The sequence below is a fragment of the Carettochelys insculpta genome, chromosome 16, assembly GCF_033958435.1.
Source record: "Carettochelys insculpta isolate YL-2023 chromosome 16, ASM3395843v1, whole genome shotgun sequence".
Taxonomy (NCBI): Eukaryota; Metazoa; Chordata; order Testudines; family Carettochelyidae; genus Carettochelys; species Carettochelys insculpta.
The window spans coordinates 38,427,364-38,453,652 of NC_134152.1; the positions used below are offsets into that span (position 1 = coordinate 38,427,364).

The following is a 26,289-nucleotide window of genomic DNA, read 5'->3' on the forward strand; positions in this document are numbered from 1 at the left end:
AGGACCTGACGCAGGAGCAGTGCCAGGCCTCCCTGTGTCCCAGAGAGCCACATGCTGCACATGCCTGACCTGTACGGGCAGCAAGCTGTGCTTTATTCACAGGGCAAAGGAGCACCACAAGGAGGTTGGAAACATTTCCCCCCGCACGGAACCACCCACTTCATGGTTACACACTGGGCTCAGGGGACAAAAGGCAAAATGGAGCGCCCTCACCCAACCCATGCCAAGCTGCTTCCCGGGGCGTAGTGCCCCTGCAGTCCCCAGCCCTGTGGGTGCAGGACACTCATCCTGGTCCTGGCCAGCTGACCAAGGAGGTGAGGGACAGGCCTGCCCAGAGCCCAGGGAGTGCTTCGACTTGTGGCTATTTTTGGAACATGTGCACAGTTCCTGGCAGGTCGAGGTGTGAGCCCGTTTGTACCTGGGCAGCAGTGGGGACAGGCCACCAATTGTTAAAGGTGAGAGGCCCCTGGCCTCCACACCCAGCCCAGGGGCCCTTTTGTGGCTGCCCAACGTGTGCCCAATTGCAGTATAAAACCCAAACACTAAACAAGGCCCCCAGCTGCTGACTGAATCTGGTGAGGGCTTGGCTGCATCCCCAGCCTCTCTGCCAGCACGTTGGGCCTCTGCCTTGGCCTGGCAAAGCCTGGCTTCCCTGGGGCTCAGAGAACCACGTGCACCTGCCCCCACCGGGAAGGCTACGATGGCCACCAGAAGGGCGGCTTCCCCCGGCTCCAGTTTGCCGCCCGCCCGGCAGACTGCGGCACACTCCCCTCACCACTGCTCTGGGCCTGGACACTTATTCCCACCTGAAGTCCTGCCCAACGGTTTCATAGAATTTAATATTATATGGTCTGTAAAAGTCCTGGAGCTGCTCTATCACCTCTGGGTCGATCTGCACGTGAGTCCGCCCTTTGGACTTGCCCAGGCAGCGCGGTGAAGTGCCGCTCTCGGTTTTCTTCAGGCAGGGGAACCCCTTGGTCTTGTTGAAGTAGAAGTGCTTGTCTGTGATGACCCGCTTGATGCCCAGGAAGTCCTGCACTCTGCCCATCTCCCCCGCCGGGTCTGTGATCAGCCTCTCGCCGCTGACAAAGTGGATCTGGGAGAGGGGGAAGTACTGGAGCCAGCTCTCCAGGTGCACCACGTACATCCCAATGCGGATGGCGTTCCACGAGGTGTCCACCCGCCCCAGGCTGCGGTTCTGGAAGGACAGCCCTTCGAAGGTGGGGATGTCAGGCTTCTTGGAGAGCGTCTGCGTGTAGTCCGAGATGGCCCTGGTGACGGGGTTCCGCACCACCACGATCAGCTTGGTGTCTCTGGACATGTTGAAGATGCGCCGTGGGGCGTCCCTGGTGACAAAGTAGCTGGGTGTCTTCTCCATGGTGATCTGGCTGCCGAACGTCCTGGGCATCAGACTTCTGGAAGCAAAGACAGGCACAGGTTAGGGCAGGAGCTGGGACCCACCGGATTAGGGGAGGCACCTACAAGCATAGCCCTGGGGCCCCAAGCTCAGAGCCGGGTGGCTGGAAACCGCCAGGCAAGGCAATGACATGGTTTCAGCTCCCTAAGAGACAGACTAGCAAGCACGAGGCAAGGGACTCATTCCCATCCAGGCGCCCCTGGAGCATGCAATAGCACATGGGGGGAACGCGACACTTGCCCTGCACTGTAGCTACTGCTAGGACAAGTCTGCAGCAGGGTCAGTTCAGAGACACACCAGATCCCAGCTTAAAACCCTCGGGGCAGACCGGTTAGTGCAGGAACTGAAAAACAGGGCGTGCCCGACCAATGCCTCTGGAGGGACTGCAAAGGCGCCGTGCGACTGGACAGGACTCGTGTTATCACACCTACGCCCACTGAAAGCCTGGATGACCAGGCCTTCTGACTCACAGATCACTAGTGCACCTCCACCCCCCCACGGTGCCCTTCACTTGTGCACGTGTAGTGCACCTGCAGTGCGATAGTATCCTTTACTAGTGCACCTCCAGCACCACAGTGCCCTTCACTTGTGCACCTGCAGTGCAATGGTATCCTTTACTAGTGCACCTCCACCCTACAGTGCCCTTCACTAGTGCACCTGCAGTGTGATAATATCCTTCACTAGTGCACCTCCACCGCCATAGTGCCTTTTGTTAGTGCACCTGCAGTGCGATGGTATCCTTTACTAGTGCACATCCACCGCCATAGTGCCTTTTGTTACTGCACCTACAGTGCAACAGTATTCTATACTAGTGCACATCCACCACCACAGTGCCTTTTGTTAGTGCACCTGCAGTGCGATGCTATCCTTTACTAGTGCACCTCCAGCACCACAGTGCCCTTCACTAGTGCACCTCCACTGCCATCTGGGCTGGGTGGGTCCCTCAATGACACTAGGTAGATAGGAACCAGGCCTGAAGCTGGCTGAGCCTCCTCTGCGCTGGCACCATCAATAGCCTTAGGCACTCTGTGCCTGGCTCTGGCAGAGCAGGTGCACCTGCTCGACAGTGGCCGGGCTTGGGGTGTGTCATCACAAGTGCCCCTGGGCTGAGCAGGGACCAGACCACCTCCAGAATCCCACACAGTACCAGCCACATCCCCTCCCCAAAAGTGAATTAATCAATCTAATTAATTCTGCCAGCTGAGGATCCCCAAGCACATTCACCAGTGCGAGACTGCCACACGCCAGAGCAGATGGTTTCTCCCCCTTGAACAGACGGAGCAAGGGAGGCCCAGTGAAGTTAAGTGACTTGCCCAGGGACACAGGAGCTCTGGCCCTCAGCTTGGTCTTCTCATAACTAGACTGTAGGGCCAGGAGAACACGCGACCTCCTGTGCAGGGCTGCAGAGTGGAGAGACCGTGGCCCAGTGGTCAGAGCTGGGCCTGTGGCATTAGGATACTGGGCTCTTGTTCTGACTCTTGGCCTGAGCCACTAGGATCTTGGGCCATGACACTTGGGGTTCAGTTTCCATGGCCGTTCAGCCTCCAGGTCTCCTCTGGAAAGCAAGGTGAGCAGGAGGCACGGGTCCTTCCCTTGGCAGCTAGGGCAGAGCCCTGCCCCTGAGCCTTGTAAAAGGCTCTAAGCTCTGGGCATGGTTCTCCAAAGTGTCTGTTAGTGATGTGGGTGCAGGAAACCCCTTAACTCCTTCCCCCACCCCAGAGCTGGAGGTGGTTCCCACCAGGGCCCTTCCGTTGCCAGACAGGCACACCATGCCCCCGGCCAGGGCAGAGGGAGCAGCAGCATTCCCTGTGAGTGGAGTGCTTGGGTGGTGCCACGCAGGAGAGGGTTGGGTGCTGCCCAGCTGATTAGCAGAGTGCCCACAGCCGGCAGCCTGTGTTTCACCAGTGGTGCACATCTGCCTGCACAGTGCACAAAACAAAATTTATTCCACCCACGGATGGAAAACGTTGCAGGAGACAGGCTGCCTAGTCTCAGCTTTGGCACTATAGCCTGTGCTATTGGCAAGCCCTGTGCCTCCGAGTGCTAGTGCTAGTGCCAACCAGGACACCATGGGGCCTGCCTCTCTCTGCACCAGGCCCCACCCTCCCAGTCCCACCAGTGCACACCTTGAGTGCAGGACCCCGTGGCCTTGCACTGCTGGTGCCATTTGCCCCGGGCAGCACACGCTCACTGCTCAGACATGGCAGCCTCTGCCCCGGTGGCAGTGACCAGCTGGGTGGCAGGGCAGGGCAGGGCCGGGCCAGCCATTCACTTCAGAGAGTCGACCCCTGCCTGCCAGCAGCCTTTCCCCCTGCCAGGCAGGGCACCGGGGGCCAGCCTGACCCACCCGCAGGGTAGGAAGCTGCTTTCCGGGGCTGCAGGATCGCCCATGACCTGTGCAGTCCCCATTCGCCCTGCCAGAGTTCTCATTCGAAAGAGACCAAGCGATGAGGTGGCACAAATTAACAGACCTGCCAGGTACCAGAGCACGGGCCTGGCTTGGGGACCTTCCCACTGCCCTGTCTCAGCCCCCAGCCTGCCATACTGTGCAGCGACTGGTCAGGAAATGGTAATTTAGGGCAGGCCCCTCTGCTGCCCCCCTTGTCATAAATCAGAGCAGGGAAGTGATTCACTGTTACCATCCACTGGCAGTGAATCATAAACCTGCTGTTTCATTAATGGCCCATCTTCAGGCTTGTTAGAGCTGCATTACGTGAGCGATTAGGTCTGTGTGTTTAAAAATGAAATTACATGTTCTAATCAATTATGAAAAATACAAAATAATGGTGTAATAAATTACGGAAATGAGACTGGAGGAGTCTTTCAAGCGGAGTCCCAGCGCTGGCAGCTCTGGAGCGGCAGAGACTGCTGAGGCAGCAAAACCGAGCCTGCCTGAAGCATAAATCACCTCGGAAACCAGGCAAGGCGATGAAGTGGCACCCTGACTCCAGCCTGACAGGAATGGGGGATCTCTGGCTCACAGGTGTGCCAGCACGTAAAGTGACCTGGGGCAGGGGTCCATGCAATGGCCCTTTGGGGCGCCTGCATTGACAGGCAGCTGCATGCAAGTAGCCTGTCACGGGGCTTCAGCTTTTTCACAGGTGGTTTAGATTCAAAACCATCCCAGGCCCTGCTCCTGGTGGAGCACTCTGAGGGCTGACTGGGTGGTGGGAGCACCTTGCCAGTGCATGGGGACAAGGGCACCATTTATGGGGAGCTGAGGGTATCTGTAGCCCTCCAGGAAGTCTAAACCCCTGGGTTTCATACATGGGGTTTGCTTCAAGCACATGCCCCAGCTCCAGAGGCAGCTCTTCACTGCAGCAGTTTGCCTTTGGGGCAGGGAGTTTGTAAACAGAGAGAGGCAGGGGTCTGTCCCACGAAAGCTCATCACCTAATAAATTATGTTGTTAGTTTTTAAAGTGAGGTGTATGGGGTCCAGGGAGGGGTAGCACCTCTGGGGCAGTTTGTGCACCTTTGGTCCCCACCTGGCACCCAGCTCTCACCTGTGGTTTTAAGAAGCTGTAGCATGCAGCGGCCACACCCCGATAAACCACTTCGACAGGCGGGCTAAACCAGGTGAGGGCAGTTGGCAGGCCTGACACCCGTGGTGAGATAGGGAATTGCCTATCCCAGCATGCAAAGTCAGCGGATGAGATCAACAGCAAGATCCAACAACCTGGAAGGCAGTTCTACAACACTCTGTGGAGAGCGAAGGGCATGACAAGGCACCAAAGATGGCCTGGCTATCCACTGCAGCCTAGGAAGTCCCAGCTGTGACAACTTTTCGTACCACTGGAACCAGGCTTCTGAGGTCGAGGGAGTGGAACTGCCCCTGTGCAACAGCTTTTCCACTTTAAACCTTCTCCTGCACAGGTTCTTTGCGCATTCTCATCACTTCTGTCTACCTCAAGTCCTGCAGCGATGGCGGAGGGGCGAAGCGACAGGCAGAGGTGACCACTGGGACTCGTAGCGCCAAACCTGCATGTAGGCAGCCTGTGGACTTTGGTCTCTCCACTCTGACCCTGGGACGACAGAGGAGTTCGGCAGCATTCCAGGTGACTGAGCAGGCCTTTTTAGGGACAGCACTGCTCACCCTCAAAATGAGGAAGGGGACTAGAAAAGGTGTCCCAAAAATTGTCCTCCCAACCAAAATGGCCAGCATGCTGCAGCTGGCAGTTTTACCCTTATAGAGGTCGAAAAACAGTGAAAAGAAAGATATTTGCAGCATGAAACGTTCGCCCCCTCTTGGACAGGGAGAACGGTGTGAGGCCTGAGAGAAATACAGCCCTCATAGCAAGAGAACTGGCACGTTATAACATTGACATAGCCGCCCTGAGCGAGAGCAGGTTGGCAGAGGAATGATCCATCTGCGAACCAAAAGGAGGTTACACCTTCTTCTGGTAACGCAGGCCAGAAAATGAAGACAGAATCTACAGAGTGGGACTTGCTATCAAGACATCACTCCTGCACCAGCTTCCCGACCTACCAACTTGTGTCAGTGAATGTCTGATCAAGCTGCGCTTCCAGCTCAACACCTCTCGCCACATTACAGTCATCAGCACTTAACGCCCCCACGCTGACTAGCGGCGACGAAGCAAAAGAAAGTTTCTATGAGGACCTTGACCATCTTGTGAAAGCAACTCCTCCTAGTGACAAGCTTCTCCTGTTGGGTGACTTCAACGCCAGGGTCGGCAAGGACTGTAGGACCTGGAAATGGCTGCTGGGGCATCATGGTGTTGGTAACATGAATGCCAATGGCCAATGCCTTCTGCTAAGCTTGTGTGCAGAAAACGACCTGACGATTACCAACACTCTCTTCAGGCAAGCCGATAAATACAAAACCACATGGATGCACCCAAGATCAAAACAGTGGCACCTGATTGACTAGGTTATCAGTCACAGGTGGGACATTTGAGATGTTAAGATCACCAGGGCCATGTGGGGAGCTGAGTGCTGGACTGATCACAGACTCGTCAGATCAGTCCTTAATGCTGTACGTCACACCACTGCACCGCAAGAAGCTCAAGGTTGTCAGACTCTCCTTCAAACATTGGGAAGCTGCAACATACTGGTTACCACGAGAAATTTGCAGCCTGCCTTGATGAAGTGCTGATGTCCCACAGACCTCTGACTGGAGACCCAACACAAAAGTGGGACCAGTTCAAAACCCTGGTGATGGAGTCAGACAAGTCAACACTAGGACTGAAAAAGAGAGTTCACCAAGACTGGTTTGATGAAAACGACAAATCCATCATGAAGATCTCAGAGGAAAAACAGAACACATTTCTGCTACGGCAAAACGATCAGTCCTCAATCTCCAAACGTGATCGTTTCAAACACCTTCAGAGCCAGGCGCAAATGGCACTTCGCAAAATGCGAGACGAGTGGTGGGAGAGTAAAGCTGATGAAGTCCAATACTACGCTGACACCAAGAACTCCAAGATGTTCTTCAGTGCTATCAAAGCTCTATATGGACCTTCAAAGCCAAGTACTGCACCTCTCCTGCCTGCAGAGGGCATGAACCTTCTGAGGGAGAAGAACAGCATCAACAATAGGTGGAGAGCGCACTTCAGCAGCCTTCTCAACAGGCCCTCCACTGTCGACCCTGTGGCCCTAGACCAGATCCCTCAGAAACCCACAACAGACAGTCTTGACCTGCCCCCTACAATGGATGAGGTCAAAAAGGCAAATCAGCCAGACCAGCTCTGGCAAAGCCCCTGGGATGGACGATATCCCTGCTGAAATCTTCAAAGCAGCAGGACCAGTGTCACTTGAAGCCTTTCACTACATCTTGATCAGCATCTGGGAAGACGACGACGACGACGACATGCCCAAAGACTTTAATCATCCCACTCTTCAAGAACAAGGGCAACAAAGCTGACTGTGGAAATTACCAAGGCATCTCCCTTCTCTGTACTGCTGGGATGATCTTGGCTCAAGTCATCCTCAACCGTCTGATCACCAGCATCTCAGAGAACCTAACAGAGGCACAGTGTGGTTTTCGCCCAGGCCGCAGCACCATTGACATGATCTTTGCTGTTCATCAGGTCCAGGAAAAGTGCACAGAGCGGAACTTGGATCTGTACGTTGCCTTTATAGACCTGACCAAGGGTTTGACACCGTCAGCAGAGAAGCCCTGTGGATTATCCTGTCAACACTTGGCTGCCTGAGAAGATTTGTTAACCTCATACGCCTGTTCCACGATGACATGACTGGCTTTGTTCTTTCAAATGGCGAGTCCTCAGATCCATTTGAGATATCCAATGGTGTGAAGCAAGGGTGCGTGCTGGCCCCAGTGTTATTCAACCTCTTTTTCACATGCATCCTCAGCCACGCAGTTAGGGACCTGGATCATAGAGTCAGCATAAAATACAGACTTGATGGGTCACTTTTCGACCTTTGTCGTCTGAATGCTAAAACGAAGATACTCGAGAGGCTCATCCTTTTTGCTGAGGACTGTGCACTTATGACACACAAGGAATCTGATCTCCAGCTCATTGTCAACAAGTTTGCTGATGCCACTCGCCTCTCTGGTTCGACCATCAGCCTGGGGAAGACCAAGGTACTGTTTCAACCTGCTCCAAGATCTGCTGCTCTCCCTGCTTCAATCTTTATTGAAGGAACAGAGTGAAAAAACAGTAGAGGACTTCGAGTACCTTGGCAGTGTGATAGCCAATGATGGCTCCCTTAACAAACAAATCAGTGCCAGAATCTGCCAGGCCAGCCAGGCACTAGGATGTCTGAGAGCGCGAGTGTTGAATCAGCGCAATATCCCACAGTCTACTAAACTGAAAGCGTAGAAGGCTGTAGTCCTGACCAGGTCTCCTGTATGGCTGTGAAACCTGGACCTTGTACAGAAAACATATAAAACTGCTGGAGCGCTTCCACACATGGAGCCTAAGGTCAATACTGCACATTCGGTGGCAGGACAGAGTTGCGAATCTGGAAGTCCTGGACAGAGCAGGAACCACGAGCATCGAAGCCATGATTCTGAAAGCCCAGCCTTGCTGGACAGGGTACGTCATATGAATGGAGGAGTCAAGAATCCCTAAGCAACTCCTCTACGGTGAACTCTCCCAGGCCAAAAGGAATCAAGGCAGGCCTTGCAAGAGGTATAAAGACTGCGTGAAGGCCAACATTGCTCATGCTGGTTTAAAACCAGATCAGCTAGAGCAGCATGCAAAAGACCGAACAGGCTGGCGTGCTCTCGTAGAATATGCGTATGACAACTTTGATGAGCAGCGACGCGTACGTCTCATTGATGCTCGTGAGAGGAAGAAAGCAACAGCAGCAGCCGCACTAACAGAGCCAGGACAATCCCCTTGCCCCCACTGTGAATGCCCATGCTGTTCAAACCTTCGACTCCTCAGCCACATGCGAGTCAACAACCGATGAGCCTGTACAAGCTCAAGACACCATCTCTGGACACAACGGACTACCTACTACTGGACTGCTTTTTTGTTTGCTTGTCATGCAAGTTCTTGAAGGATCATTATCATCATCACAGAATCATTGCTGGGTACTCCAGTTAAGAAAGGGAAAACAATCCAAATAAAGAGTGGGGTGCTCCAGGGGTCTGCATTTGGACCGCTATGGTTCAACTTAGTTGTAAACAGTCTTGAAGAGGGGGTAAGTACAATAAACTCTTTCATATCTGCCAGCCCTGGCATGCAGAAGTTGCCAGATAGTCAAATATTCTGGATAACAGAGAGGTGCACCTAGCAATGCATAACGCTAAAGAAAAACAAGATTAGATATTAAGAAACGAGCAAAAATATATCCAGAGTGCTTTATTTACCAACAACAGTAGTGTTGTACACTGTCAACTTACACTGTATTTATTTGTATTTACTTTCACTCTACTGTGTGTATGGAAAACGTAACTAACATTTACAGGTGGTTAAAATGCCGGTGATTTGAGAGTCCCAGAAGACAGGATGCAGGATATGAAAGAATTTACTCTAGTTAGGTGGCAAAATTGGCAGAGGACACAAAAGTACTCAAAACAGTTAAGCCCAGAGCTGACTGAGAAGGGTTACAAAGGGATCTCACAAAACTGGGTGACTGGGCAACACAAGGGCCGATGGCATTCAGTGTTGATAAATGCAAAGTAACGGAGAGTACTGTACGTAGATACATACTGTACACCTCTACACGTAGGCACAACTTGCCCTTGGTGAATCCAGGTTGGCTACTTTTGATCACTTTCCCTTATTCCAAATGCTCCAGAATGGATTCCTTGAGGATCCCCTCCATTATTTTCCCAGGGACTGAGGTAAGGCTGACCGGTCTGTAGGTCCCTGGACTGTCCTCCTTTCCTTTTTCAAAGGCGCTACTGTCGTCGAGTAGCTCCAGGTGGGTGCCTCAGTTTCCCCAGGTACTGCATCAATGCAGTGTTGGTGATGGGCATTTTGGATGTAATGTCTTTTCACATGTACTTCATGTCTATGCCCTTTGTAATTGAAGCAGCCAGGTGACGCCTTTTGCTGGGCTGCAGGACGGGCCTGGTGGGAGGGATCTGAACTGGCCAGCTGGGGAGTGGAGTTGGCTGGGGAGGGAGGAAGGAGGTCAGGACCCCAGCTCTGACCCGCTCTGGGCCCCTCTCCCCAAGATGGATGGTACTGACGGTGTCCGGTTCTGGTGCTCACACGTCTGTTCCATGCTGCATCGCTGCCACCCCATAATCCTTCTCTTCTTGCTGCTGAGTGAGTTGCTGGTGGTGTAGGGCCTGGTGATCCCCACACTCCATGACAACCATCACACCCCAACCTTTATTCACTCCCCATCTTATTAGCACTTGGAAACAGGAGAAAATCAGTTGTTATTTCCCTCTGGCACCATCCGCACGCTTTGTGCTGGGGAAAGAAATCACAGCTGCAGCAGCAAAGAAGCAGGTGAACAGCTGGCATCCCTCTGCAGCAAGAAACCCGCTGCCACGTGTGCCTCGGCATCCTGAGACACAGAACACAATCCCTGCCTCAGCCGCTCCCCCGAGCACAGCTGAGGAAAAGCTGACAGACCAGGCGGGGATAGAGGAAGTGCCCGGGAACAGCCCCACCCCTGCCCTGCAGGGCGGTTCGGACCTATCCCTGCAGGCAGAGCTCATGCAGCAGCTGGAAGGTCTTTGGGTAGCACTTGCAGTGCCACCCTTTCACGTTAAATGCCAGCTGCAATGAACAGCTCCTGGCAGGAGCCGCACACTGCCACTTGTGCAGAACCCCAGAGCCCATGGGCTGTGCAGCCAGGCCCACACGTCAGTGGGTTTCAGTGCTCTTCCCTGGGGCCCTCTTTCACACAGCACCACTCTGAGAAGGACTCCCCTTACAGATCACACACTTTCTAGAGATGTAAAAGCCCTGATAAATGTGGAAGGCAAAGCGGAGTTGGGTTGCAGGCTGACCGCCCACCTCCCCACATCACGACCTCATCAGCCCCAGAGCGGGCTGGAGCCCCAGTTTGAGAACCCCTGGCACACACCTGCCTGGCCTTAGCTGATGACATGGTGCACGTTTCCTCTCCAATGCACTCCCTCACCAGCAGCCTGGGGTCTGGCAACTGTGGCAGAGATGGATGGCCAAAGACAAGCAGGGGCTGCAATGCAGCAGAGACTGGTCTGCATTGGCCAGCCAGGTACAGTAGCCCCAAGCCCTGTGGCTCTAGCATGGTGGGGACATCTGATTTCTACGTCCCTGGACCATGAAGAAAATGAGGGCACCTGGTTCCCAGGAGGGGCTGAGATCCTGATTTCAGCTGGTCCTGGAGGTGCTAGGCCCTGGGGAAAGTTAGGCCCGAGTGCAGGTATGACTCAGTTGTTGAGCTGTGGGTAACCAACACCATGGACAAATCCAGGCCCCCTCAGACTCCTCTCCAGGATACTCAGACATCCCACAAGCTCTGGGACAGAAGCTGCCCCAATGCCATGGCTCTGTGCGAAGGAGGACTGATTGTGCAGCCCCTATACTGCCACTTGGGAAGGAGCCATGGTGCATGTGCTCTAGGATGGAATGAATGGTTTGCCTGTGTCCCACGCAGAGACTTCTGCCATTTAGAGCCCTCTAGTCCTGGCCCCTCCTGAGGGACTGGATGTTCCTGGCAGCTGAGCAGTTCTTCTTCCAACATGTAGTTTCCGGGGCAGTCCTGCCTTTTCTCCCATTTATTGGGCTGAGCTGTTCTGGTTAGTTGTCCCCTAGATCACAGTGGGAATTACAAGTATTCCATGCCCACGTTCTGGGGTGCGAAGCTGAGGTCTGGATGGACACTTGCTGCTGCTGCTCAGCCTTGTGGGGTTAAGAGATCGCCCACCTGCCAGCTTCTGCACCAGACTCTCCCCTTTACGAAATCCACAGTGGCAGCATTTTCTAAGATCACTTAGCGCGTGCTGGCGCCTTGGCTGCCCTGCCCGTAAACTGCCGTGGGTTTACGGCAGCAACGTGTCTGGCACACTTCCCCAGCATTCGCGCTGCAAGCACAGTTTACCTGCCGCGCCATTCAGGGCATTCCTGTGCTCTGCTTTACTGGTTTCTCATCATTCTTCCCAGAAAGGCCGAAACTGACACCACCTGGAGATTTTAACTACCAAGGACCAGTGCTGCCCAGGCCGAGCTCCCAGTCTAGGCTACTGTGACCCCACCTAGAGACAACTGTGTCCAACGGCACACGTGTGAGCATGTGTTGTCACAGCGTGGGTGACCACACTGCTGCATGCCTGCCTGTGCAGAGACCTCCAAGGTCCGGGGCGCAGGAACAGCAGGTCCTTGCCATGCAGGGTGTTTTCTCCCACCAGCTCCTTTTCTCCTGGTATGTAAGCCCACCGCGACTGATTTCCCAGCTCCTAGCCACCTGAAGAGAAGTTTATGCAGGAAAAGGTGAATGCTGTGCAGACTTGGGCTCACTGCTATCATGTTCTGTCGGGGCTCAGAAGGTGGGAGAGTGGGACGACAGCCCCAGCAGACGGGGTACCCCCCGGCCTCCGAGTCCCCAGCCCCAGCAGACAGGGTACCCCCCGGCCTCCGAGTCCCCAGTCCCAGCAGACGGGGTACCCCCCGGCCTCCGAGTCCCCAGCCCCAGCAGATGGGGTACCCCCCGGCCTCCGAGTCCCCAGCCCCAGCAGACAGGCCTCTGTCGGAGAGATCCCAGGTTCTCAATGAGCAGAGGCAGCTGCCTGCTGGGCTCCCCTCCAGCCTGGACAAGCCAACGTTCTGAACACCGCACCAAGTCAAACATGGCCCTCCACTGGTGCTGCCAGCACTGCTCCAGCCTTTGCCTCTCTCTGCACCAAGGTACTCAGCCTTCCTCCTCCTCACACAGCTCCAGCACCCACTCAGTCACACCGACCCAGGGCTGCAGGGGCCGGGGGAGGGGAACCAGGTAGCCTGGGACCGGTCAACTTGACCACGCAGCCTGATGACACCACGGGCAGCCCTACCAAGGGGGTTCCATTCGTCACCGCCTATGGAAAGCAGAGACGCCACAAGGCTGGTATATTCCATCAGGGCAGGCGAAACAGTGCTCCTGCGCTCGGCTGCCCACTGGGGCACTTGCAGGAAAGGAGGCTGATGGAATGAAAAGCAGGCCAGGTGACTCAGGAGGGAGGGACAATTCCCTCTACGGCTGGGGCTGGGGCTCAGGCTCAGGCCCAGCAGCTGCTCTGTCCCTCGTCTCACTCTAGCAAGTCCACAGGTGGGGATGGGAGTATCCCAGAAAGGACCTGGCCCCACATGCAGGCCAGCTTCACAGAGCGCCCTTAAAACTGGGTTCCTTAACAAGAAGTCCTGGATCCACAGAGAGGGAAGCATGTGGGGTCTATTCCCCTCTCTGCACTGACAGCGTATGACCACATGGCCCGTCTGTGCACAGCTGCTCTGCTCCGTGCAGCCTGGCAGGGGCTGGTGGTGGGATGGAGTCAGGCAAGGGGGCCAGCCTTCCTTGGTCCTGGCTTTCCCAGGCCAGCAAGATTGAGTGAATGAAGGCCTGTGCCCTCCCTGGGGGTCCTGTCCTTGGAACGCTGTCAGTATGGCTTGTGCAGTGTGCTGTAACGTAAGCACAGCTGTCTGCAGACGCCCCGGTGCCAGGCTGGTTCTGCCCAGCAGGCGCCTCGTGCTGCTGCTGTGGTGTTCTGTCAGGTTCTCTCATTTAGCGGTGACCAGCTGTTTTCAGGAGAGAGGAATTAAAGGTACGTGTGCGCTGCATGAAGGACATGGGCCCCGCGGAAGAGAAACTCTCTGCTCAAAGGACGTTTCAACATCTCCTGAGTATAGAAATGATTAAAAATGAATCGGCAACAAAGTTAATTACTGTGCTGGCACGGCTGGCATGCATTGAAATGTCCCTAATTATCTGTCTGGGAGCTCACTCGTAAATTCTTTGAACATAAACATTTATTAAAGAGAGTTAATCCTTTGGTAACAACTCCAGCCTCTCTTAGCAATGGGGCCTGAGATTCTTAATGGAGAATCAGAGCCCCACCAATGCCCTGGATCAGAACCTCCCTGCACATCCTAACTGGCTGATGAGACTTACTTCCACCACAGGCCAAATCACAACCTCCCACCTTCAGCAGGGTGGCACCTGCATCCTGGTAAGGTCACGTGTCAACTCATCACAACTATCTCCCTGCATGAGCATGCGGCACTTACCGGTTCCTGCATCCCAGCAGCATTCTGCCCAGGAGTCCCTGCAAGCATGTAGCTCTGACTGCCTGGGGCTTGCCCCACTTCTGCTCAAACTTCCTTTTGAAGCAGACAACCCATTCCCCTTTGGGCAGAGTCTGAGAGTCAGAAACGTCAGCTTGAAAGCCAGAGTTGTAATAGGTTCTGCATGACCGGAGCAGCTTGTGCAAAGCCCACATCCCCATGTGGAGCTGTGGCCTTAAAAACCGATGCGGAGGCTGCAGAGTGCACTGGGGAGCTGTGGGAGCCGGGAGCTGTTTGCTGTCACCACTGGCTTGCTTGCTGTGATCTGGCTCCTGCCAGCCCATCCATCACTATTGCTCCCTCCCAGTACAGGCTGCGGCGTGGTAACTGGTGTGCTCTCATCTCTGCAGTCATGTGGGCTGGGGCACTGCCCCTTTTGCAGAAGGGAATGATCTCCAGCTCACATCAGAGGCGTCGGTCTCCTCTCCTGCAGTGGGTGAGCAAGTGACCGTGGGCTGTGCCCCAGCCTGAGCGGCACTGCCCAGGAGGGGCCAGTCAGGGGTTTGGCAGTGATTTGAAACTCTCTGGAGTTCATACGTGGTCTGTTGTAGGGGCTCTTGTATTCAAGCAGGTTTTGCAAGCTCCAGCTCAGTCCTGCTGCCTTCTGCTCTGGCTTTCAGATGCCCGGGGGCAGTTCTGCAGGGGTCTCAAGGGGATGTCAGCAGGTTTCTCATCTTGTGTTGGAAAGCAATGTCTCTGCAGTACTGGTCCTGGCTCTCTCCGTGCTTCCCTGGAAGATCTAGACACCAGCGAGGGAGTGGTACCAGCAGCTGGAGGGGACAGGTCACCCCACAGGAGCTCACCTTTGCTTTTCACTAAACTAAGCCACGTGGCTTTATGCTGGCGAGTGGCTCGGGCTCTCCTGCACTTCAGTCTATTACCTCGGAGACAAGTCGGCTGTCAGCCCTGTGTATCCTCTAGCAGAGCAAATATTTACTCAAGAGCCACCCCCACCCCGGTCGAACTTCCTTCTGCACAGCGAGCAGGACAGAGGCCGCGATGTAATGGGATTGCTTGGCATGTCATTACATGCACAGGCTTATCGGTAAGCTGTATCTCCATCAGCCGATCCCCTGGAGACTGTTTCATGCATGTTTGACATCAAAGCCATGTAGCCAACCAGGGAATGTATGTTCCTGTAATGCAGGAGCGTTGTATATGCCATGAGGTGCCTGAAGGCAAATTAGCAAGAAATTAATAATTCGGGGTCGCGGAAAGGTGCTGCTGGGAAATTAACACGTCCTGGGTGCGGCAGGCTGCAGCCTGTGTAATTAACGCACAACCAGTCTCACAGGCATGGGGATGACTTCCAATTCCTGCGGTGAGCTCCCCTTCTCTCCCCTCACAGAACCCAGTGTGGCCTCTGCGGTGGGTCAGGTGGCAGCGCTCGGGCTAGATCACAGCCCTGAGCTGTGTGATAGCATCTGGCAGTGGGTGGGGGCTGCTCGCTGCTGCCCGGTGGAGTAGGGGGGCTGCAGCACAGGGTGGCACTTGCTGGTCAGCTAACAGGACAGGCTGTGTGCAGGCCCTGCCCTCGGCCCACTTGGAAGAGGCTGCACCAGAGATGCTTGTGAGTCATTGCCCTGGCCTGTGTGGCCTTGCTGGGTGGCACAGCAAGTGTGAGGCAGCAAATGCTCTCCTTTTCCCCACAGAGCTGCAGCTTCCAGTGTCTGGGGTTCCTAGGGGAGCGTCCGCTCCCCCTTCGCCTGGCCCTGCAGCATAAAGCAGCTCACGCCTGTGCCCTTTGTTCTGCCTGCGACCACTGAGCCGGGAGGGGTGAAGGGCCTCGTGCCCATGGGCTTTGCAGCAGCCCCGGAGGAAAGGTGCAGCTGGCTGCGGAGCTGTGGCAAGATGCCACCAGCAGCGGGCAAACGGCGATGTGCGCTGGTGGGCAGGCAGCCTGGGAGCACAACCTGAGTGGCAGCACTCGCTGGTCAGCAGTGCCACAAGCCCAGTCAAAGCCACAGGGCAGCTGGTAGGCTGCAGCAGCCTTGCTTCGGCGCTCCGGGGCCAGGGTGCAGTGATCGGTCAGGAAGGGGAAGGTTGGCAGCTCCTCCTTCCCAGCACAGCTCTGCCCCCCCGCCACCCTACCCCACCCATGTACCCAGCTCTTTGGGGACGGGCGTGTGGTGCTAAGGGCTGCGAGCACCAGGCTGAACTGCTGCAGACCTTCATGGGCCAAAGCGTGGCCCCAGAGTGCTGGACAGCAGCTGCCAGGAGCTCATGCCTTGCTGCCCTTAGGCACACCAGGAGTCACCACTGTCTGGAGTGGGAAAGAGCCGGCCTGGGGCAGAGGAGTGCAGGGCCTTGAGTCTCTGCCTCCCCCTCAGCAAAGCCCCTTGTGCTGCCATTCTCGCTGTGTCAGGCCAGGGCTACGCTGTCGCTGTGCCCAGTGTACATGTTCCTACAGCCACGGGCTGGGGTGGAAGGTGGTCCTGTTGCTGGAGGAACCCCCCACTCCCCAGGTGAGGGTAGTTGGACAGTTGGGATTCCCTAGGTGCGGTGACCCAGCTGGGTTAGGTCCAGTGACTCTCTGGGGGGTTTTCCACAACCCCCAGTTCCACTGTTGTCGCCCGCCCTGCTGGCATAGTAGAGCCAAAGGATGTAAACGAAAACCACAGTGCCGGTCTGGCCAAGCCCTCAGCCTGGCATCACTTCCTGATGTGGGGGGGCCTGGTTACCTCCCTTCGTCACTGGCTGATGTGCCCTCTGGCCAGTGCAGGTGTGACTGTGATAGTGCAAACTCGCTGTCTCGTGGCTTCTGTTTTCGCCCCAGAGGGCTGCCACATTCACCTCATGGGGCTTTGGCCAGATTGGAAGCACCAAAGCCAGGAATCAGCCTTCGCAGGGTCAGTGCTGGAATGAATGTCAGAGTCCTCCCTCTGGCTGTCAGAGCTGCCGGATGCCCAGGGGCGATCAGTCAGGTCTGGATGTGGCCACGCAACCCTAGAGCCATCCTGCCCTGGGCTTAGCATGCTGCTGTGTCTGCTACCACCAGCGCAGACTCACAGCTACGCCAGGGTGAGCACCGGCAGCTGTGTGGCTGGGCACGGAGAGCTGAGCCAGGCTCTCTGGGACTCTTGCTTTGGTTAGGCTCACCTGCAGTCACTGCTGTCTGGCAGGGGGCCAGCACCCTGCCTCACGAGGCAGCAGCCAGCTACAATGGATGCGTACAGGGATATAACTCGTCACACTTTGGTGCTTCCTAGGTTCCTCCGTCATTAGTGGTCTGGGGTGAGTGATGGTTCTGGAAGGCATGTCCCCATCAGGCACTGGAAGAGGAGCCACTGGCCGCAGCAACTGGAAGGGGCAGCTGACCCATCTGGCACCCCAGTAACATCTCCAGCAATCTGACGCCTTTCCAGTGCAGAGGGTCTGCACAGCCCTACTCTCCCAAGCCCTGCTCTGCTGGCCTGGGTCCCAAAGAGCTGGTCCCACCTGTGCTGCAGGGTGGCACTGAAACCAGGCTGGAGAAGCTCAGCAAAGACGTTTCCACCTGCCAACATGTTACAAACGGCGCCACAAAGAAACACCCTGGCCTGGGCCTCCCCGGCTACTCTCAGTCTTTGGGGCAGATGAGCTTTTATTCTCACCAGTACTGGGAAGGCGACAACGGTAGCAACCCCAGTGCAGGCTCCCAGGGAGGGCTGCAGCCCGGACGTGAAGTTGGTTTTTACTGGTTACACAACACTCTAGCATTCACAGACACTTTACGGACGTCCCTTCTCCAGTTCACAAAGGCCACCCACCAGGCAGCAGAAACAATGCCATGGGGCTTAGGTGACCAATTGTGTGGTGCAAACACTCACTGGCACTCAGCAGCAAACAAGCCACTGACACAAAGCGGCGCACGCGAGACATTTACGGAAGAGCAAACAAACAAGAGTAAAAGTCCTGGGTTGTTTGGGGCCAGAAAACAACTACAGATCATCCGAGTCTGCCTGGCTCTTCCCCCTGCCACCCATCCACTAGAGCCCCACTCCCAGAGCCCTTCACACCAAGCCATGGGACTCAGGAACCTTCCTCCTCCTCAGCTCCTGCTCCACTCTGCTAGCGCAGGGCTGTCTGCAGCACTGGCTCTCCAGGCAGCAGAGTCCCAGCAACGCAAGCGACTCCTGGTGTGACAGGAATCCCCAGGGAGCCGGGCGAGACCCACCGGCACAGCGCCCAGCCAGCGCCTGGCACGCCGCGGGCTCAGCAACAGGACTGTGGGCTGTGGAGCCACGACAGGGCAGCCAAGAAGGGATGCCTAGAGCACAGGAGTTGGGGTGCCAGGGGTAGGAGGGTAGCAGCTGTTGGCTCGGCGACAGGGAGGCTAACATCAGAGAGACTCCCTGTGTCCTCAGAGCCCCAGGAGCCAGCAGAGCTGGCACGGCCCCCCCGCGGGTCACAGGAAAGGAGGATGAAGCGGAAGCATGGCGGGGGGCAGCCTGGTGCCCCGCCCCACCTCAGCAGGCCCAGCCCCTCCCACCCATAGCAGATGGAATATTTCTGTAGGTGAAACAAACCTGGACAAGAGCAGTTACTAAGAACATACTAAGCCCCAGCGGCTGGAATTCTTCCCACTCACTGTCAGGTTCCAAGAGCAACAAACACAGCAGCTGGGGGGGCAACGTGGAGGAAAGTCCCCAGACACCCAAACTGGGGGCGAAGTGTACAGGAGGAGGGACCAGTGCCTGTCCAATAGGAGGGGAGCGCTGTCCCCTCCCCGAGGGGTAGCCACAGGCCCGCTCCCTACCCAGATGTCTGTAAGGACAGACTGCCCTGCCCCACGAGGAGGGGAGCATGCTGCTGGTGGCTGAGGTCTGTCCACATGAGCACTAGTGTGACTGACCCAAAGCTGCACAGACATCTGCAGCAGCCCAGGGTACAGGTATCCTCAGGTAGGATGGGTGTGTGCCCAACCCCAGCCAGCTAAGGGCAGGGGGAGTCCTCGCTCGGGCCTGGTTGCTGGACAAGAAGCATCACTGGCCTTGTAAGATAGGACCGGGTGTGGATACAGGGCTTGAGGCGGCTGGCAGTGTTCCTTCTAAACAAAGCATATTCTGCCCATGGATGAAAAGAGGTCTGAGCACCCAGGTATGTGGGGACGTGCACCAGTAGAAACACAGGCTGCTCTGCCACACGAGCGCTCAGCTCACACGGTGCACTGGCCACTGGCCTGTTCTGCCGCAGCAGCTCCTGAAGGCAGACCTGGGTCCCTGCAGACTGAGACACACACAGAGTGAATAAAAATCTCTGAACAGAATCTGCTGCTAGGAAGAGAAGATTGCGTTACACAGACCTGGGCATAATTCAAATGTGTCCATGTGCCAATGGCACCGTCTGATTCAATAGCCCTGCCCCCAAGCAGGGCCAGGGCCAGAGCTGCTGGCACAAGCAGGAAACTCACACACTACTTGGCAGAGCCAACGCAGCCCCTGGACTCCACTCCAGCTCGCTTCCCAGCCACAGAACCACGCATCAAATCCCAACTGTGCAGCCTGGTTATGGGTCAGGCTGATGCCAGGAAGATGCAACTTGTCTTTCAGGAGCAGGCAGAGCTGGCAGCCCAGTAAGGAAACCCATCGCCAAACACACACGCGCTCACACCCTCAGGCGCAGCATCCTGCCTGTTCAGGAGCCAGAAGCAGACTTTGAACCCCCTAATGCCATAATCAGAGACACTGCTCCAAGGGTAATGGCAAAGGAAAGGGCACTTGCCTCCCTGTGTTTGGGGAAGCACGGAAGGTTATTGGCATGCTACGGCTGCAGCACGGAAAGTGATCTTTTCCGTGTTTGGACCAGGACTGGTAATGAATCAATATTCCCCAGTCAGTGGCTATTTGGTTTTTGCTGCCTTAACACAGCTCTTTCTAAAAATACCTTCTTGCTATTGTATTTCTGGCTAACGAGGTAAATTAAAGAGGCTGAGGGGAATTGGGAAGGGCACGGGTATATTGACACAGAGTCATTAAATAGACAGCTCTGGTGCAGCTGTCACTGTGTGTGTCCACACAGGATGGAAATATGGGGCCACAGAAAGGGTGAGGGTGAGAACCTTTCGTCCCCTACCTTGCCTGGGGAGGCACAGAGAAAAGGCTGAAATTAGCAGCAACACGGAACTCGCTGCTTTGGAGAAGCAGCCTCTGGCCCCTTCCGGCAGGGAAATACTCTGAGACCAGCCATCCTGCGGGGCTTTGATACCTCAGGGCAGACTGAGCCAGCGGGAGGCAGGAGGGGATGGGAGGGAGAACAGCCGCCGCTCTGTGACTCTCATGGAAGAGTCAGTTTGTGTCTAGTGCTTGTTTTCATTGTTCTCCTCCCCATCAAGCCCCCTTCCGGGGCAGTTAAGTGAGGGGGCCTGAAACGTGAGGCAGAGGCTCTGGCACGGCTGTGGAAGTGCCTGCGAAGGGACACCCCTCTAAGCAACATACAGAATATGGCAGCTGGGGGTGCGCATTTGACATAATTCACTTTGCTATAAAGAGGGCTCTGTGTTTACTGGAGAGTAGCACAGGGAAGGGAACCACCAGGACCCGTTAACCCTTCTCATAAAACAAGAGCAAGGGAGGCAGTTACGGCGAAGATGCAAACACCTTTTCAAACATGGCACAATTAGTGGCCCTCATGGCCCCAAGAGCACAAGGCCAACATCTTAGCAGGATTCCAAGAACCCAGCTGGAGGTTTATATGGACAGCAAGAGCAGACACAGTTCTAGTATGTGGGACTCAAAGGCTACGTCTACACGTGCACGCTACATCGAAGCAGCTAATTTCGAAGTAGCGACATCGAAATAGGCTATTTCGATGAATAGCGTCTACACGTCCTCCAGGGCCGGCAACGTCGATGTTCAACTTCGACGTTGCTCAGCCCAACATCGAAATAGGCGCTGCGAGGGAACGTCTACACGCCAAAGTAGCACACATCGAAATAGGGATGCCAGGCACAGCTGCAGACAGGGTCACAGGGCAGACTCAACAGCCAGCCGCTCCCTTAAAGGGCCCCTCCCAGACACACTTCCACTAAACAGCACAAGATACACAGAGCCGACAACGAGTTGCAGACCCTGTGCATACAGCATGAATCCCCCACTGCAGCAGCAGCAGCCAGAAGCCCTGGGCTAAGGGCTGCTGCACACGGTGACCATAGAGCCCCGCATGGGCTGGAGAGACAGCGTCTCTCAACCCCCCAGCTGATGGCCGCCATGGAGGACCCGGCAATTTCGACGTTGCGGGACGCGGATCGTCTACACTGTCCCTACTTCGACGTTGAACGTCGAAGTAGGGCACTATTCTGATCCCCTGATGAGGTTAGCGACTTCGACGTCTCACCGCCTAACCTCGAAGTTAACTTCGAAATAGCGCCCGACGCGTGTAGCCGCGACGGGCGCTATTTCGAAGTTAGTGCCGCTACTTCGAAGTAGCGTGCACGTGTAGACACAGCTAAAGAGATTTAAACCCTTCTTATTTCTGGGCACACACCGAGCACTCTGTGCCCAAGCTCATGAAGAGACTTCCCTCTGGACACAAGGTTCCTGCAGCTGGAGCAGGTCATGGCCAGGTGAGATGGATGCAGGCCTGAGGGTCCCTCCATCCTGTCACAGTGGCTTGGCTAGCAGGATGCAGCTTCTGGCCAGCACCCGAACAGTCCAGCTTCCGCCATCTCAGCCAGCAGGGATGACGTGCATCTGAGAACAGCTCAGCCAGCATAGCCAGGAAGGGATGGCACATGCTTCTGATGGTGGAGTAAGGGAGGAGATACCCAGAGGAGAGTTCAGCAGCACAGCCGAGGCACAGACAGCAAGGCTGGGCTACTCACCCAGCCCTGGAGGAGCCCACGGGGGTCCTGGCTGTGGTCTGAGGCATGAGACACACACGGCACAGCTGTGCAGGATGGGAATGCCGCTGGCTGCGCTCCAGCCCCTGTTAAGAGTCATGGTGTGCATGGTCCCCCTAATCTAGGGCCGAGACTCCAGCTGCAGCAGAGGCTTCCCAAGAACCCCTCCCTGTCTGACCCCCTCCAACAGGTGCTGAGCCACATGCCCGAGGCCGTGTGAGGAGGGGCTCTATTTCTCACAGGCTAGAGCAACAGTCTGGGAGGAGCGGCTGCTTCCACTCGCTGCCCCTGTGTGCTGGATCAGCAGGGCCCATGCTGCAGGGGCTCCCAGGTGAGGGGAGCCAAGGTAATTCACCAGCACAGAGCCCTGCCCTTCACGGCACTAGTACTGCGCTCCCCCGGAACCCAGCTGTCAATACCACAGCTGCCATCAGCTCCCCGGGCCCGTGGGCAGAGGACAGGAGCTAATCACACTGGTGAGGTTACAGAGCTCAGCACACAGGGCTGCTTAATTGCTCCACTTTGAGAGAGTGAAATCAATCCCGCGGTTTATACTCCGGTGAGTGGCGCACTTATGTCCCAGCTCATACGCCAGAGACAAGGAGAGTCTAATAAAACCCAGGAAGTGCCATTTAATTGTTTTATCTGGCAAGATCTCGGCATTGATCAGAGCACAAGCCCAGACCTCTGGGCCTCAGCCCAGCTGCTCCCCCTGCACTGCCAATTCGTAGTCAGCAGGCGTGGAGTGGGCAGCACCCGGCTCAACCAGTGCCCAGCACCACCCTCAGAGAGCCGAATTCGGCCCGTGTGCTCCCCATGCCCACTGGGAGCCAGTGGGACGGATCTCCTTGCACCTCCAGCAGTAGCAGCTGGCGAGCTCAGAGGTGGCCTTTCCCTGCTCTCCCATCTGCTGGAGCCCGGAGGGGAGAGGCCACAGGTGACAAAACCCAGAGCCAGAGATGCATACAAGGGAGACCCTGAGTGGTCCAAGCTTTCCTGTCTGGAGCAATGGCTGGGGCAATCGCTCCTCCAGACTACAAGGGCAGACAGTCCCCCTACCACAAGAGACAAGGGGGCGAGAGCCCAGGGAGCTTTGGAGGCGACTAACACCAGTGAACAGGTGACTGAGGGGGACAGGGTGCACACAGCCCTGCTGGTGGGCGTGACAAGAGGAAGGGAGAACGTCACCAGTTCCTTCCAAATGGGAAGCTCAGCTCACTTGCCAAACCAGGGACTCTAAGGCAGGGCTGCCGGCTGCACCCCGGAAGAAAGCCCCAGAGCCTGTGTCCACACTTGCAGCACACCAGCGCAAAGCTCCTCAGCCTGGCATGTACGTGTCATGTTCCCTCTAACCTTTTCCAGTTCTTCTATGTGTACTAAAGCATGTGCCAACGCACACTGCCAGGAGAAACAGGATACCTGGCTGGGGGCGCTCTGCTATCCATGGGGCAGCATTTCAATCTCCTGAGCAGCTGCACATGTCTGCAGGGAACACCGCGCATGTACCCAGAGCCAGCCTGCATGCTCCGGGGCAGGCCTGGAATCCCAGTGGCTGGAGCAGCTTCTGTAGGAAGAAGGCAGGGTCCCGGGAAGGTGCACACATGTTGCACAGCCCTTACGGCACTGCACTCCTCAGACAGCACCCTCCTGGTACTGCGTGAGGCTGCCTAGTCCCCCATTGAAAGCTGCCGGATTTCTAGGTAAGCAGGGTAGGAACGAATGCCTCCCTGCCAGCTAGCAGCAAGGGGGAGACACTCTGGCAGTGTCTATGTGACTTCCAGCTGCTCCGGCTGCTTAGATGCGTGAGATCCTTGGCAGATGGGGTGGTATTTTGCTCACTGTAATCAACTTACATTGTGACCTAACCCCAGCTGTGTACTCCAGAAATACAGGGAGAGCAAAATAGCTACCTGTGTTTGTGGGAGCACAGACAAGCAGTGACTGACGGCCAGCAGGGGAGCTGCCAGCGCAGCAAGATGCCCCTTTCCCTAGGAAGGGAGGTGAGCGCTGGGCCTGCTCTGACCAAGGGCAGCAGCTGTGAGCGGATCGCAGAGAAGGGCCAGGCACGGGAAGGGGACATCTGAGTTGCTGGACTTAAGCACTGGAGAGGAAGAGGACACTGCCTGTCCTCCTGGGGGTGGGTCTCTTAGTCCAGGGTTAGGGCTGTGAACCCTGCTTGTGGAGTGCCCCACACTAACACCCAGGAATGGGGTGTGAGTCTCCCAGGTTACTGGGTGGGGGCTGGAGCCAGGTCTTCATTGGATCAATGGAAAGGGACCCCTAGATACTGCATGGGCTCTGACTGCTGCGGGCTCCACCCGGCACAAGCATTACATTTCGAGCACTGAGGGTGTGAGACAGCACACTGCCAAACCCAGAGAGCACAGGGCCCTGCTTGCAGGAAACACAGCTGCTCGGAGTCTGCCCTCTCCAGGCTGGGGGCTCGGCCACAGAACTGGACACGCTTGTAAGCCAGAAAGATCCCCCGGCTGGGCAAAAATAGAGAGGCAAGAGCTCCAAATGGCCCCCTGCTCTCTGCCAGGCTCACTCACCTTGGCAGCTACCTCTGGGGCAGCCCTGCCTCACAACCAGGCCAGAGCAGCAGCCTAAGCACATGGCAGCACTGGGTTTTCAGGAGGGAGGTGGACTGGGGACTGGCTTCCCTGCGGGAAGCAGGAGGAAGATGCCGTGTAGCAGAGATTTAAAGTCGGCTCCTGCTCTATTTATATCTATCTTGTGCCAGATGCCCCACTTTCCCCAGCCTTGCGCAGCCTCAGCAGGTCTGCATGAGGCCCCCTGTGAACTCAGGGCAGTGACAGCAGGTGCTGCTTGGAGAGTCTGTTCAGACACCTGCTGCCTTCCTGCCTCTCGGTGCTCACCTGGCTCACAGCTGGGTCTAAAGCTGCTAACAGCTAAGGGAGTCCTGGAATCCCAGAGCCCACTGGGACTGCAGCCCACTCCCTACGGGGTCCCATCACCTGGGATCGGGTGTCACCGACGGGTGCCAGCACCACTCAGGTACAGGAGCAGACACATGCAGACAAGGGCTCCCAGCCTGATAGGAACATGGGCCTTCATGTGTGTCCAGAAGCACTGGCCAAGGGACTGGAAGGGACCTGCTGGGCCATTACGCCCAGGTCCTGGCTAGGATAACATTAATCCCCTTCATCAGCTTCAGAGTAGGTCCAGTGTCTGCCCCATTGCTTCTGTGAGGCAACAGGCGTAGACCCTCCCTTTGAAGTTAGAAACCTTCATCTCCAGCCAAACCTAGTCCAGGCTGGCTTAGCTCTGCTTGTCCTTGCACCAACTCCTCAGATGCTCTTCTCCCTCTCTGGCGCGTGATGGGGAGCAAGTGGAGCCCGTCCCAGACTGCCTCTTGGTGAATGAGCCAAAATCTCTGCATCTCCACTCCTAAGAAAGGCTCCTCCTCCCTCTGATCTTTGCAGCCACCCTCAGCACCTGCTCCATTCTGAATTCAGCTGTCTTAGGCCAGAGTGACCAGAACAGCACGCACTATTCCGGCAGAGATGACGTGTAAGTAGTGCCGCATACTAGGGCAATAATACAGCCCTATCGCTACTGGAAATGCCATGCCCGATGCATCTATGGATCGCTCTTCTGTCTGACTTGAGCTGGGTCCTGTTTTCTCACCGTTCGACTCCTTGTGCTGCTGAGCCGCATTCGTTTGCTGTGGTGTTAGTGTTAGATGGGAGCCGTTTTCTGCCCGGTGAGCATGTTATTTCAGAACAAGCTTGTTCCACACCAGGACAGGTCAGGGACCTTTTCAGCTCTCCACTAAGGGAACGAGAGCCCAGAACAGCTCATGGCCATTATCTCTCTCACCCCGCCCCCCCCGACATTCTATCCTACATTTCAAAATTGTTCCCTATCAAAATGGAATCAAATCGGGAACATGCACTCCCAAAAGTGCCACTTTCCACAGATCTGCACTCTGATGAAAATCAGTGTCAGGAATATCCTGACCAGACACATGCCATATATCACTCTGGAGCAGATCTTCCAACCTCAGACCCAGAGGCCTGGGCAGTGCCCTCCTGCACCCCAGAATTGCTGTACCCCTTCAAAAAGTAGGAGTGCATTCCACCCCTCGGGGCACAGGGGAACCCTTCCGCATGTGGCCCGATAACAACTGACGTAGCGTCTGCCTGGATCTGCAGACAGGCTGGGACAATAGCTCTGAGGGTGAACTGCCCCAGTTAGCCATTAATTAGTTAATTAGTTCAGATGCCCAATTCCAATGTCCGCATAGCTATTAATTGGTCCACGGCTGATCAGTACCGCATGGCGGGGAGGACCCCGTCAGGAAGCTCTAGCTACACAAATGATTGGGGGCGAGCCCT

General features: G+C 56.0%; 1 protein-coding gene across 1 annotated transcript in view; it reads right to left on the reverse strand.

Moving 5' to 3' along the window:
* Positions 1-796: 796 nt before the first annotated feature.
* Positions 797-26,289, reverse strand: part of HS3ST2 (heparan sulfate-glucosamine 3-sulfotransferase 2) — a 28,154-nt gene continuing 2,661 nt past the window's right edge. Inside the window, exon 2 of the mRNA XM_075010802.1 lies at positions 797-1,415. Coding sequence (XP_074866903.1) covers positions 797-1,415 — 619 coding nt within the window. The remainder of the gene's footprint in view (positions 1,416-26,289) is intronic.